We start from the raw sequence: 15,048 nt of genomic DNA, 5'->3' as shown, positions 1-15,048 counted from the left end.
CCTCGGTCAGTCAGGAAGGGCAGGGCCAGCTCCTGTCCCTTAGAAAGGGCGGGAAAAGCCCTCAGTCAGTCAGGGCAGGAAAATATTGACTGGTTTCTACAGAAATTTTCTGCTTTTTCTCTCTGGCCCTATGGTTTGACCTCAGATCATGAGTTTTAAGTCCAGCATGCAAAATAGTCTTTTCTAATTTCTATGGTAATCTCTTTTGCCTCTTTTTAACATGCCTTCATTCCTTCCAGAGAAGTTGGATTGGTCTGCGCCAACCTTCATGGAGGACCACAGTGTGTGTTCCACTGAATTGCCAGCTGGGAACAAGGCCAGCTTCAGGGAAACAAGCCTGTCTCGTCATGAGAGCCAGGTCCCTAGGTAAAAGATGTGAAAAATAGCACCCATACTCTCTTTCTGTGGTAATACTTAAGTAGGTAGTGCACCATTACACCTAGTGGGCTTGTGCAAAAGTGAAAAACATACTCCCCTACAAAAACACAGGGGAGAAGGGGTTCTGACACTGCAAAGAGCAGCTCCATTCCCTCAGACCTCTCCAAAAAGCCTCTAGGTACAGCCAGAAATACAAACTATGACAAAACAAACATACTGAATTTCACTAACAAAAACCTCTTATCATTTTTTTTAAAGACTCTTTCCATACACAGTATATCAGCCTCAGAGGCTAGGACAGACTGAGGGCATCTCAAAAGTATTTTAAAAGGAAAAGGATAATAATAATAATAAGAATGACTTGGAGAGTTCTTAGTCTTTGTGGCAAGGTATGGGAACCCCATGGCTTTAGCGATGTACAGTTCTGGGTTTGGGAGTGTGTTGGTTTATTACATTGCAGATTTTTATCTGTAAATGTTTCTCTTGTGTATTTATATTGTTTGCTTGCTAAAGGTGCTATAATATTAATCTTTTATGTTATTAATGTTGAAGGTCATTTCTTGCGCTATACAGAAACAAGTATCTACTCATGCTGCAATATGTTAGAAATGATCAGGCCAACCCTGTGAGATATACAGTGCCTGCCCCTTCTCTGCTCAGATTTCACTGTTAACTAAACCACAGTGAATTTTAAGTAGGCATACTTGGCCAGTATTTTATGTTTGCTTATTAAAATTCAGTTAAACTCTGCAAAAGGGGACAGAATATCAGCAGGGGGTACACAGACAATTGCTGTCCTCTTCCTCCTATTTTGCCACATTTACAGCTTCTGTTGGCCAATAAATCGGGAAATTGGGATTGGAGCAGAAACCTGGATTTCCAAATTCTGCAGCAAACTTTGAAGTACATCTGGAATATTAGACAGTTACAGTGAACAGAACCAAATGAATAAGTAAAATATTTGAGTATCAAAGCAACGATGTGGTTTAGATTTCCTGTCTACCTATCTGTTCCTTCATCCATCTGCCCACACATAGTTTTATTGTCTTCAACACTGTAATTTTTGTTATGTTGGAGGTATGCACCATAGTCAGCTTTGCTTACCTATTTCACTCTTACCATTTACTGCATTAGACATTTAGCTCATCAGCCAACCATTTCCTCTGTGCTCACTAGAATTCCTACTTTGGATATGGCAGTGAGATGTAGGATTTTAATTAGGAGGAAGAGACTACAAGTCTGAAAGTTAGGGAATCTAGGACTTGATTATGAAACTATTATACAGTAGAAAATGAATTTACATATTGGCTGCATGACCAGGCCTTCTTGTATTATCAGCGCTGCAAATGCTTCACTGTTTCACCTTTGGAAAGCCATTAGTCTCTCCGTGTCCAAGTTTATTAATCTGAAAAACAGAAAAAAATCTTGCATTGTGTTTGTTGAATGGTTTAATATTATTGGCCAAAAATGTTAGTAATACTAGTAGGGGGGTTTTATACAGATACTATTATGAATAACATATTAAAATAAAAGGTTAATACTTTCCAGAAATTGCTTTCAAAGAATTATAATCTAGTTTCAGCAGAAAGAGGAGTAAGTGGAAGCTGAGCTACAAAATGGAAGAAACATATTCAGTTGATAGAAGAGAGCTTTAATGACACTTCATTGTTGTTTAAGGAGACTCATCGCTAGGTTTTCAAACTCATTCTTGCTCATTTTGTAACAGTGGGATAATTCATTTTGTGTGGCGTGCACTGGTATTGACTCATCTTTTCTTAGTATATTACTTAATGACAGAATTGGACTTTGCTGATAAAAATTTGAGCTAAAAAAGTTTCGTCTATTCTTTTAATTCCTACCTAAACTTATGATGGCATGTAGTACACTTGTAATTTTAAGGACAGCTGAAATGTTGGAGTCGGATTGCTTATGAAAATAAAAAGCATCTGTCATAACACTCGAACCAGCCTACAGTTTTGCTGCAAGGGATCTGCTGCAAGGTTACTTTGTCTTTTTAGGTGAAAGATACAGATTTTATTCTTTTCACAGTGCATCTGTTGAGACTAAGCTTTCATATAATTAAAACCCTTAGCAGTTTGTTCAGGGCAGCAGATCAAAAGGTTAATGTCCAACGGTACAACAGGAAGTATTTGTACTCTTGAACATTTTTAAAATTTACAGCATTTAAAAACAGCTTAGCCCAAATCATAGCCAAAGCCAATATTACATCATTTATAGTAAAACATTAATCATTAGTCATGAACCAGCCAGTTGGTCTAAAAGTTCAGCTGGTGAAAAATTTGATGGTTTCAGGATTGAATAGAAATGTACTTTTAATTGTGTCCTCAGTCATGCATCTGGAATGGAAAGTCAAAGATTTTAGGGAAACGGAAAAAAACAAAGCTAAAAACCAAAAGAGTTCCTCCACATTTTTGAAACAAATATATCCTTGAAGCAGTTTTGGATTATATGATTTTTGTAGGAGCGGGGATAGATGATCAAAACTCAAAGCAGAACTAGATTTTATCATATGAACTGTATCATTAATTTTCTCTGTTTCAGTTCTGAAGTTCTTGAAGCAATAGAAAATGTTATTCAAGATGTACTTATAAGCTTGGCCCAAAAAAAAGCACCTGTTCTCACAGTGGCTAACAGATCAGATTGGAGGAATATAGAGTAAGTATTATATATTTTGAAGTCCTGCCTTATATTAATATAAATGCCCTGAATATAAATTTGATGATGTAACTTCCAGAAAAGTTAATGTTACATAATTCTGTAAGTATTAGAATCAATAAGTAATTTGACTTCTTAAAAAGTAACGGACAAATAAAAAGTAATGCTTAGTAACCACTCTGCATGAACAGGCATCCTGTGTCAAGTAACAGCAGACCATAGCATAAAGAGGAATGTAAAACTACTGTAATAGGCATTAGAAAGGAAAGGGAGGTCCTATAAACAATCATTTTCTGGAAGCAGTAGAAACCAGAAATGATAAGTTTTGTTAGAGTCAAAAAATCTGGTTTAGGCTGGAAACAATTACTAGCAATTTCATCCTCCAATGCCTTTTCTCTGCTTCCTCGCTTCTTTTTCTCTGCTTTTCCCCGTGGTATCTTATTTCTTAACATTAGAGCAATAAACTTATTGTTCCTCAGAGAAGATGCATCTCACCCCTTCCTGTTGTATGTCTTGCCTCCATGTTGTGTTCTAGGTTCATTGCCAGCCAAACAAAGCAAACCAAGTCTCTAATATGTTATCTAAATTTCAGATCTTATGCCAGCTTGTCTAGACAGGATCAGAGAAAAAGCAACCTGTCCTCCTTTATAACATGCTTTGTGATTTGTAGAAGTTGCTTGTGCAACAGTATTTTTCCAAGGAGCTCATTTAAACCGAAAATACCTGAAACTAAGAGATTAATTGCTTTCTATAATACAGAAGCAAAAGGATGAAGGAAGACACAAATCTATTTCTTGCCCTGCAATAGCTTTGGACGTCAGTGGGTTAAAGGATATTTAGATTGATAAGATTGCAGAGGTGCTTGTAAGTGGACACATTACAAACATTTGAGGTTGAGAAAGCATAGCAAACCTTCCACGCGTAACACTTTGGTGGAATACTCATTTAATGAGAACAATAAACTTCTGTCAATCAAAAAACCTGAGGGGCCTGAAGGTAATCGGTTAACTGAAAGGCTTGAATGTTCCTGGGAATTTAATGGTTTGTGTCTTGATAGTTTGACAAAAATGTTTCACTCATGTCTGTAAAATTAAAATACTGTAATAAAGTTTTGCAATTTTTGGCAATCTTTGGGGAAATGGCATTCCAAGCTAGAAAAACAAATGGGAGATGTTATTTGCCATCAGAACACATAGGGGGGGAAACATTCAAATTAAAACAAGTTAACATCACAGTATGTTAAAAATAAGACTCATCAATCACATTTAAAAATGCTGAACTGCAATTTATGGTGGAGAAATGTAATCTCAGAGATGCATTTCCGTTGAATAGTGACCTATATCCCACTGTAATACTGCAGTTTAAGAAGATTAAAAATAAATAGACAAATAAAAATAAAAACAGAATGCCAAAATACAATACAAATGGAAGAAAATATAGTCAGTGGAGCATTTTTTTTTCTTTTTTAGGCAGCCTTTTCATACCTAATTTACACAGCTGGAATCTTCTGGGCAGGAACTAGTAGAAGGAGAGAATGATTTTGTGTTTGAAATGTTCCTTGTAAACACTTGTAGATGCCCAGAGAGGTGTTTACCTGAGAATGATGTCAGTCAGTGAGGATGCCAGGCCTAAAGCAGCGCAAGCAGTTTCCAGTGACCAGCTGTATCTTTCCGGGGCAGGGGGGAATAGATTTCCCATTAGTGGAAACAAGATTTTATAGGAAACTACTCTGCTGGGGTAAATGCAAACCCAGGAAGAATTGCCGGATGTCCGATCTAATGCCAGTTTGCAGTTGCCTTTATGAAATATCTGTGGGAGCCACATTGATCAGGTCCCTCAGCATACTGCTTTCTGAACGGAGCGCTCCTTATTTAACCCGAGAGAGCAATCCAGCAAAGTTCTGATTACTGTTGTCCTCCTGTGCCGTTACAATGCAGGGAGCATGCAAGTGAAACGCCCAAATATCTTTTAGACATTGCAGCACAAAGGCAATAAAGTTACTGTAAAGCTGGCAGGCAGATGCTCCACTGCGCTGTTTGTGCAGCGTGGTGTGTTCTGCCACCCAAAGGATGCATGGAGCAAAGCCTTTGGCAAAGAAATTCAGAAACGTTACGTGGTTTTAGATAAAATTGTGGCCATTTTACCACCAATACTTTTTAAAAGTACATACAAAACTCTGAAATGAAAAAGAATGCTTTAAAGACAGGACTGTCATGTCATAAGGCACTAAAATAATTTTAAGTAAAATAAGGAAGTGTCATAACTGATTCTTTTGGTGAAATGTGCACCTCCAGACATGAAATGGTGAAACTCAAAATTTTGGAGCTCATTCAGATTAAACTACTGCTTAGAGAATAGGGTGGACCATGTTTTTGTTTCCAAAAGTTAACAATGGAATGTAATTGAGTTATTCTGGTAATAATTTAAGAGCATAAATCAGATAATATTATTGTAATCTGAAATAGCGACACTTTTTCATACATTCTACGTCAGAAAGTCACTGTGTCAGACTTGATTTGTATTCCAATAACAATTCACATTTTTTCCTGTGTTGGTTATTCCTTTGTTTTCATACGAAATAATAATTGATGCTGATGTATTAACATGTATAGACTATTTTTCTTGTCTCTACTTTTGTCTGAAAACTTGTATCTCAGGCTTAAATCCAGTGTTGAAGTATCTTCTTGAGAAACTTTCATGTTCGGAAGCCAATGATCAGATGGGGGCAGTTCAGTAATGTTTTGAATGGATCATTTTGGCAGCTGATGGCTGCTGCCTGCATTTTGCCTTCAGCCACTTCAACTCCACCCAAGTTGATGGTTTCTGTACTGAGTCTGAAATAGCACTAACGTACCTGATTATAGGCAAGGGGTCTGAGTCTGAATTACCTTGCAGAGAACAACTTACATATACGCAATAAGTTTATGGTTTTATTGTATTTGTTTGCAATGTATCAGATTTAAAGATTCTGTAGGTCTACAGATGATACCGCATTGTACTACAAAACAAATAAGAAGTGACTGCCCTAGATCAGCACCAAAATTTGGTAAGTTAAAAAAGTCCAAAAGCAGAATTCTTGTTTTTTCTTGTATTTTAGTTCAAAACCTTGTTTTAAAAAAAAAAAAAAAAAAAAGATTTAGAAATGTGTGGCTAATATAACCTGATATTATGACCAGCCCTTCAGCTTTTCTCTTCTCTATTAAATTATAGTGAGTGACAGTGAAATTAATACAGCGTTCTTAAAGTTTCTGCCCTCCCTGAATGAATATCAGCTGAAGGCACATTCAAAAGGTCTTAAAGTAAAAACATCACCCTTCTTCAAAAAGCTAGCTAGTAAAGGAATCTTGGAATGTGGACAATATACTCATTTCTTTTTCTAACTCAGTCATTTAATTTCTTGGCCTGGACAGCAGGGCATACATTCCCTCACTTAACTCCATCATATTTTTTCTAATTATGCTAGAAATTATTGAGTCTATTGATTAGTACAGCATTTTCACAGCACATTAAAATATATGTTTCAAAGTTTTATTTTATGAGACACAAATATGTGTCAATATAAAGACAAATTATGCATTTCTGAAAATGGATAAAATATTTTTTAAAATGTATGTTTTCAGCTCTGATGCTCAAGATATTATCTATGATCTACAAGATGGTGCAGAGCAATACGTATGCAACTAAAAGGTAACATACTACATTTCTGTAATTTCAAATAAAGTTGTATTTTAAGAATGTTAATGTGAAAAACAGCCTGTAGGATACAAACCTGTAGGATAATGGATTCCTGTATGTAAAATGCTTTAGGTTGATCTGATTATCCATGCCCTCTATAAAATTCTCAGGAGCCTACAGCTGTTTCAGTATTATAATTACAAATACAATATTTTGTCTTGATAGAGATATATATTATTCAGATACACTACTGTTTGGTAGCCAAAGTGTTGTGGATGATATAATCAATGACATTTCTTGCATGCTTAAGATACCTCGGAGAAGTCTACATATAGTAAGTGGCTTATTATGAATGTTTTTATCATTATTTCCAAACCATATAGATTGAACTGAAAGCTGAAATACAAACAGAAGTTATCAGTAGTAAATACATAGTTAAAATAAAAAGTGTCATTTGTGCAAAGGAAACCTGATTATGGTTTATCATAGCCCTCGGAAGGTGTCTTTCTTCAGAGAAAATTCATAGAGTTTGCTTGTTCCAAAGAGTTTGGGACAAACTGCCAGCTAAAATCACAGGGCCTTTTGGTATTACCTAGTGAAGGCAGTGCCTAAACTTCAGAGTGCAAGATACCTGTTTAGCAGTTCGTACTGAAATGATTTGCTAACTTGGGGGTTAAATGAAAATTTAAAGTAAGTCAGAGATGTAACAGCCTTTCAAATTTAGTTGTATCTCATGCCTTACAAGAATTCCTTTGTATATATAAATGCAGTTAACATTATTTATTGAAAGTATGCCTTTATATCCGTGATGACAACAACATTGCTTAGTTCTTAAAAAGCTGATGGCAGTCGATAACAGCTTATTACCGGTCAGAATTCTTTTCAGAAGTTTCTTGTTTTGCTTGTGCAGTATAGTAATATAACAGCATATGACTTCCAATTTACTGTATACAACTTACTATTTTTTTCAGCTGTCTACAACTAAAGGTTTTGTTGCTGGTAATTTAAGTTTCACTGAGGAAGATGGTACAAAAGTGAATTGTACCTGTGGTGCAACAGTATGTATTATAAAACAGTAACAGTAATTCATAGCATCTACCTTTGCATGACATCCTGCACTTCTTGTAGCTCAGGTTACTGTATACATTTATTATACAGACCTGTGCTTGTGGCAAATTGAGACATTACAACCTTGGTGGAAAAAGAGAGATAAAAAGTATTGCTCAACTGTATTGCAATTCTGAAGCTCACCTATGCACTCACCAGGAATATATCCTTTGGATATGGTTTTTAGCACTACCTTCTCCCACGGGAGCCTTGCAGAGGAAGGCTCATACATTGTGTATCTTAGGCTTTGTATTACAATGTTCTGTCAAATAAGTGCTCTGAATCAAAGAATCCTGAGCACTCTGAACATAGTTTCTGTCACGATAGATTGATTTCTGGCAGAGTAAGAAAACAAGCCTTATGGGATGAGTTAACATACTCCTGTGGTCCTCAGTGAGCTGCTTCTACCACACTGAGCAGACTCCTCTAGTAGCAGCAGCACAGATGAGAGACTGAAGTGAGCCTCTATAATTAGAAATCTCTTTCTGGACCCAAATTATGTTCTCATTTACAGAAGTTTAATGATGATACTCCATAAGAGTTGATATTGTCTTCACGTGCCCAGCACTGACAACCAAAGTAAATAATATCAGGCTGTTTGGTCTCAGGATTATCACTTATGCAGGAATTACAGACATTAGACGGGCTTATTGTCAACTAATTTTATCAAAGGTAGCACTGAGCTAAAGAGAAGTTTCATAAGAGTCGAGACCCAAAAGTAGCTTGAGGAGATGAGACTCAACTAATCCAGTCCTAAAAGATGTCCTATAGCCGTGCAGAGTACGAAAGCAGGAACAGAACTCAGACTTGCTGACCGTTCTCGTGATTTCCTGGAAAACGTGTTCATTGTAAGCCTAAGTAAGTCAGTAATTTCAAAATGGAAAGATAACCTTAGCTGCCTGCTATACTTTGTTCTTAAGCAGAGCATGAAGACCCCTGTTATTAATGCTCTTCTACAGCTCTTCGTATTTTTATTTGTTGAGTTGTTCCACCCTGGCACCGGAGGTGATTTAGCAGTCAGAAGTAAAACCAGACCACACACGTCGATACATACATACTCTTTTGCCAAGTTCTTCCTCCAGTTCCTGTTTTCTCATCCATATGCTTGCCAGATTGAGCCAATCCTAATATGAGATGTAAAGTAAACATTACTATGTCTTAAAATTGTTGCTCCAAAATAGATATAAAATCAGGTTATATGTTAATAAGAGAAAGGATTTAATGGCCTTCCAAAAAGAATACTTAAATTAAGCCTGTATTAAATTTGCGATCTTCACACCAAGCTGGCTTTTTTTCTGGCTAAGACAGTTAAAAAATTAATCAGGATATTGTTATCTCTGTAATGCCCATATGATGAACAATCTTCTGTGACAGTAGCACAAAGATTTTTGGAAAGCGTCTTGTGATAACAGGAGGACTCCTATAGAACCATACAATAGAGCAGGATATGAATGGTTGAATACGCTTATGAAGAGGTGAAAATGTCAAGGTTGATCTTGTATATAGAAGATGAATGGTTGTTTCAGGACGTAATTGTGTCCTTCATTACCCAATGTTGTTATTAGAAAATATATTATTTTCTCTATTTAAAATGATTAATCTCATTTTTGTTGTTTTAGGCAGTCACTGTGCCATCTAACGTTCAAGGAATTAAAAGTATCCTTTGAGCAAGAACTCTCATTGTAGACTGAAAAAATAAAGTAAAAACAAAGAATATTCCAAGTTAAACAATGTTCTGGTAATTTTTTCTTTGCTTGTTGGCTCTGAATTTGAGTCATGAACACTGCTTTGGCTCCAGAACGGGTATTTTAGAGCATTTAGTTTTAATTGATTGTGTGATGGATCATTTTACATGCAGCTAGCCTTAACAGAAAAGATTTAATCTCACATGCCAAATTTATGTTAATTGTAGAAAAAGATGCAACTTTTCAGAGACTTCTGGATGATGACTTCTGCAATAAATTGTCCCCATGTATAATGATTACGGTATGCATCTTACACTTCATATCGTCTAGCTAGACATAAGAATTTAAATGATTAGCATTGTAGTGGTGCTCAAACTTGGTCAAAAGACCATCATAAAATTAATATGAAATATGTCTAATTATTTTTTTTTCATTTTATTATCCTGGTAGAAATACAAAATACACATTCTAAAGACTTATTTCCTCCAAACATCTCCTTAGAGCTTGGTAGCTTATCAACTTCATGTGCTGCTGCAAAGTAACCTTTGGTCCTCCATGACCCTAGGTTTAGCAAACCCAAATGAGACAGAATTGGTTGATTTTGGATTGTACTGAAAGAGCTATGGAATCTGGAGAATTAATAGGAATGTGTAAATGGAATATGCATACCTACTTGTTCTGGGACAAATCTGGCCCACAATGAGGAAAAACCATATCCCCATACCTAAGAGAGAGAAGCATTTCTATTATGCAGCATACTGTCCGGTTATAGTCAGTCATAGCAAGAACTTGTTTTATATTGTTTCATTAGTGCCATAAATATTTTTGAGAAGAAACAAGTAGCCTTTTTACCCCAGCTTGTACGGATACCAGGGTACATCTATAGCTCAACTCCCAGACCTTACAATTTCACTCCTTAAATAGAGGAATGTGTGAGACGCCTGCAGTGCCTGTAATCCGGGATATCTGCCGTGCTGCTCCCCAGCCCGTTCCTCCTTCCCTCCTCACAGAGCCAAACTAGGCGCATACAACTTTCCCTGCAAAATAGCTGCTGGAGAAATATTTCTGGCAGCATTTTGTTTGTTTGCTTGCTTTTAAATGACAAATGTAAACACATATGTAGCCAGATGTTGTTTTAATTAATTTAAAACTGTCTGCTTTTATTTTATTTCCTTAGGGAAGAGGCATACCAGATCTTAATACACGACTTTTGGTCAGAAAGCTGTGGGATACTTTTCAGATTCCTATTTTCACCCTTATGGATGCAGATCCACACGGTAAATCTGTAGAGACTCAATGACATGAAAGGAACGCAAAATTTATTTAGAATGTCTTTTTTTACTTTTATGGGAAAGTACTCAGAGCATAGAGATCCAACACAATCAGAAGGTTCCTGATGTATACAGAATATATCTAGGAGTACGGAAGGAGTTTAACTGAAACATCAGTACTGGCTTTACATCCCCATTAAATATACCCTTTTTTTTTAAAAGATTTTGAAAGTACCTGTGGGCCTAAAAATGAGGACAAATATAATGGAATTTTATGATCCATTGCATGATTCCACTGATTTTAACGGGAGTTAGGCACTTGACCCCTTCTAAAAGTCTCAGGAGGTCCTAGCTATACCTCTACAAAGTTCAATACTGTTGAAAATGTTGCCCTGTCAAGAATTCCAGCTGTTGGCTATACTATTTCTTTCATAAAATAAAAGGAAATAATAGGAACGTTTGAAAACATTGCTTAGTTTGGTGTAAAGCAAAATTTTTAACTACGTTATGAACCTTAGGCCAGACAGATATGAAGAAAATAGTATGTTTGAGCAAAGTGAGTCTTTTAGTCATTTTAAAGTAGTTCTTCACACTTATATTAATAATTCAGCACTCATGTCAATAGTTTACAGCAGTGAAAGCTAGAAACCACAAGTCTGATGCCAGCAGGAATAAAGTTAATCCTAAACCAAGTCCATCGCATTCTGGATGCGCTATTCTGTTACATCAGCAGCAGGTCTGAAATTTCCCTCCTTTCATGAGGGATTCTGTGTATGCGAGAGTATACGCCTTTGAATTCAGAATCTGAATTCACATACACAAAATGTAGAAAATCTCTTACGTATCTACACTGATACCACTTGAAATTAGGGAGATTACTGCAAAATGAGAAGCAGCTGCTCAAAGCAATAGTATTAGGAGCTACAGATTACACAGGATAAAGACAGACACTTTTTGTGATAGATGTTGGACAACGTGTAAAGGAGCTGATTATCCTTGGTTTTGAAATGACTATGCACAGACAGTGCGAAACATTTAACTATGTAAAGGGGACATATTATGCTCAAATTCTGATTATTTTGACATACTCTAAAATAATTGTAAACCATAAAGAACCTCACTAATCATAAAGCCATAACTGTTATGCCATAAAATTGAATTCTTAATGTGGTCTTCTTAAACATGCCCAGTGTGCAGATAAACAGAGACTTGACATTTGGTATTCTGCAACCTAGGTGTAGAAATAATGTGCATCTACAAATATGGATCTGTGGTGAGTACAATTTTTCCACTTCAAATATATTGTTTGGTAGCCCAGCCTTGAAGCTGGAATGTATGAAATGTTAGAATGGTGACTGCCTTTTATCATTTTGTTTCAACACAAAGATACAGTTTTCAGACCTGTGTATCTGCAGAAATGGCTTCTTCCTGCAACAAATAGAAACTGGGTAACGATGACAGGTGGTTCATTTAACTGTATTTCAGTTTTTCCCTGCTGCACAGGTAGTTTTTAGGAAGTCCAGATAACAAAGTGTTCTCCATTTTGCTTTGCTTCTGCCTTAGAAGAGAAATGAAGGCTGGAGGGACCTTGGGAGGAGGAGGACATAACTTGGGAGATGGGTGACTCTCCACTAAATCATGTTATGTTGGTAAAGATTTTGTTGCGGGGTGAGAATTCACTTATGGATACATGTGTTAGTGTGGAACGTTACGGAAGAAGAGGCAAAGGGGACAAGAAGGCATTATTATATTACATTGCTGAAAGACAAGGTGCAGGAAGACAATATAGAAGGCAGGCAGACTAAGGTGAAGGCGGGGGCAGGAGCAGGTGGTGAACTGTTCAGTAGAGCAATGGAGAAAGAACATCCAAAGTAAAAAAAAAAAAAAAAAAGAAAAAGAAAAAATGAACTTCAGAAAACTGTCAGACACCGATGATGTCAGAGTTCAAATATATGTCATAACATATGCCTCAAGCACAGCCAGGGAGACAGAACTCCCAAGTTTTCAGGTGAGCTGTCATGCTTTCAGCTCTCCTACAAGGGTGTGCAAACTGGTAAAACACCATCACCCAGGATTAAATTAAATTGTCAGGTTCCTTTGAAAGTTTATTTTGTTCAATTACAGAGCAACAGGTGTATCAAATGAAACCAGAATGTGTCAAGTTGATTACAAACAATGGAAGTATTCCTTTATACAACATGTAATTGAACTGTGATACTTTGCTGTAGGGTGCTGTAGATGACAAAAGTTTTCATGGATTCTAAAAGCAACTTGACAAAATCAAGTATTACACCACCACCACTTCTGGCTCAGAAAGTTGGAGTCACAAACCGTTGGGAGCAGGGGGAGTATTCTGAGAAGTACCATTAATTGCTCATTTGTTTTTACACTTTTCCCTGAGATGTTTACTGTAGCCATGATACTGGACCAGATGAACCTTTGTTTGGGCTATTTTTATATGATCTGGTACTTTCCAGCAGAAAATATCAGAAATCTCCAGATTTGATTGTCGTTGCTCATCCTGGCTTGTTTTTTTAATTGGCAATCAGACTCACATTGACTGTAAAAAACCAACCCAAACCAAACCATTCAGACTAGGCCAGTCTAGGTTGGACTAGTCTAGAATCCGTCATAGGCTGAAGGGTGCAAGTCTTTGTGAGGGCACAGTTTCCAGCAAGGGGATCTGGTAAGCTTCAGTTGCACTATTTTCTCCTATACCATCTGAGAGTGAAAACACCCAACTATCTTTGTAATAAAATCTGACCTTCACCTTGGAAGGCACACATCTCAAATAATTTAAACTAGAAGTCACTGAATGTTATAGTTGACCTTTCTTATTTCAGTCAATGTCTTTTGAGGCCCATCATCTCACCGTTCCATCTATAAAGTGGCTTGGTCTCCTTCCATCTGATCTTGAGAGGTTAGTTATCTCCCCAAAAGAAACAAGTGTGTTCTTCTGTTTCATAGACTGGAAATGCAATCTGACTTAATGCACAAAAAGACAACTGACATTTAAATCCGTTATTCTTTTCATATACTGTTTTGGCTTAATATAAAGAAATAAGTTGGAATAAATATTTTTTAAGCCTATGAGAAAATTTAACAACTTTATTTTCTTTTCAGACTAAATATACGCAAAGATGCCCTGATTCCATTTACAAAGCAAGATCAAAATAAGTTAGCAAGTATACAAAAGAGACCTTACATTGCTTGTCAGCCCACGTGGAAAAAAGAAGTATGTATAAACCTATTGTTTCCTATTTCTTACTCCCCACAGGAGAAATCCTATCGTCTGCAATCCTGCTCCTCTCCATGATGACAAACTCTTAGTGTAGCAAAACCAGTACGGTTTTGCAGCCTTAAAAGAAGGCAAGCTTGAGAAAGCCCATGCCCGCTCTCTCTCTGAATCAGTGGCCCTCGATGGCTCACATGCCAGAACTGGCAGCATTTTAAGCTTTCCTGACATCAGTCATCTGATGATCATACGCTGTACCTGGGATTTTACTGCCTTCCTAAATATTACAGACTATATTACGTCTTTGCAAGTAGGGGAATGCTTACAGCAGTTACTTGCTCAGCACTAGACCCCTAATCTCGCCTGTGGATTTTAAGCCATGTTATCTCAATTCAGGCATGTATTGTGTGGAATGGTTAGACCGGAAGAAAAGGTATTGCGTACCTTCCCCCTCCTCTTTATACTCATCTTATAAATTGCTCGTGTTACTGTGAGATACACACTAGAGAACACATAGAGTAAAATGAATCTCAGCTCAGTGACAGGGATTTTGCAGCACCATCTCCAGTAATACTAACTTTATAGTTCTACATGCACACCCAACAAGTGTGGTTCTTATTTAAATAATGACCTAACCCTGGATCAGGCTGTTACAGCATCACACATTCATCTGTTCTTCTTTTAGCTGGAAATTATGGCAGCATCTAAACTGAAGGCTGAAATTCAAGTTTTAACTTCTCTTTCATCAGATTACCTTTCCAGAGTCTATTTACCAAACAAGCTGCAATTTGGTGGATGGCTATGAATGCTTGTTTGCAAATGAAACGTTTTTCGTGAGATTGATTTATTTTGTTGACTGCTCTTAGAGAAAATGCAGAGAGACAGAGGAGTATGCTTCAGCTTCGTTAGGTTTCTTTATCACTGTATCTAGATTATAAGTCTCTCTTTTTCCTCTTTCAAACCATAAAACAAATTACGATTCTTTTACAGAATACTGTTGCTTCCATTCTGTGGCTTCTGC

At 36.8% G+C, this 15,048-nt stretch overlaps 1 protein-coding gene across 1 annotated transcript; it reads left to right on the top strand.

The window, feature by feature from the left end:
* Positions 1–268: 268 nt before the first annotated feature.
* SPO11 (SPO11 initiator of meiotic double strand breaks) lies at positions 269–14,832 on the top strand (the record flags this gene model as incomplete). Its single annotated transcript, XM_082325538.1, has 13 exons — positions 269–366; positions 2,899–3,054; positions 6,012–6,100; positions 6,675–6,741; positions 6,955–7,063; positions 7,701–7,787; positions 9,456–9,492; positions 9,713–9,822; positions 10,699–10,798; positions 12,028–12,065; positions 13,636–13,712; positions 13,916–14,027; positions 14,713–14,832. 13 exons carry the CDS (start codon positions 269–271, stop codon positions 14,830–14,832), a joined length of 1,200 nt encoding a protein of 399 aa, XP_082181664.1.
* Between the last annotated feature and the right edge of the window lie 216 nt (positions 14,833–15,048).

This window comes from Platalea leucorodia (assembly GCF_965183815.1).
Source record: "Platalea leucorodia genome assembly, chromosome: 13".
In the NCBI taxonomy this organism is placed as follows: Eukaryota; Metazoa; Chordata; class Aves; order Pelecaniformes; family Threskiornithidae; genus Platalea; species Platalea leucorodia.
This window is presented reverse-complemented; position numbering and strand designations above follow the sequence as displayed.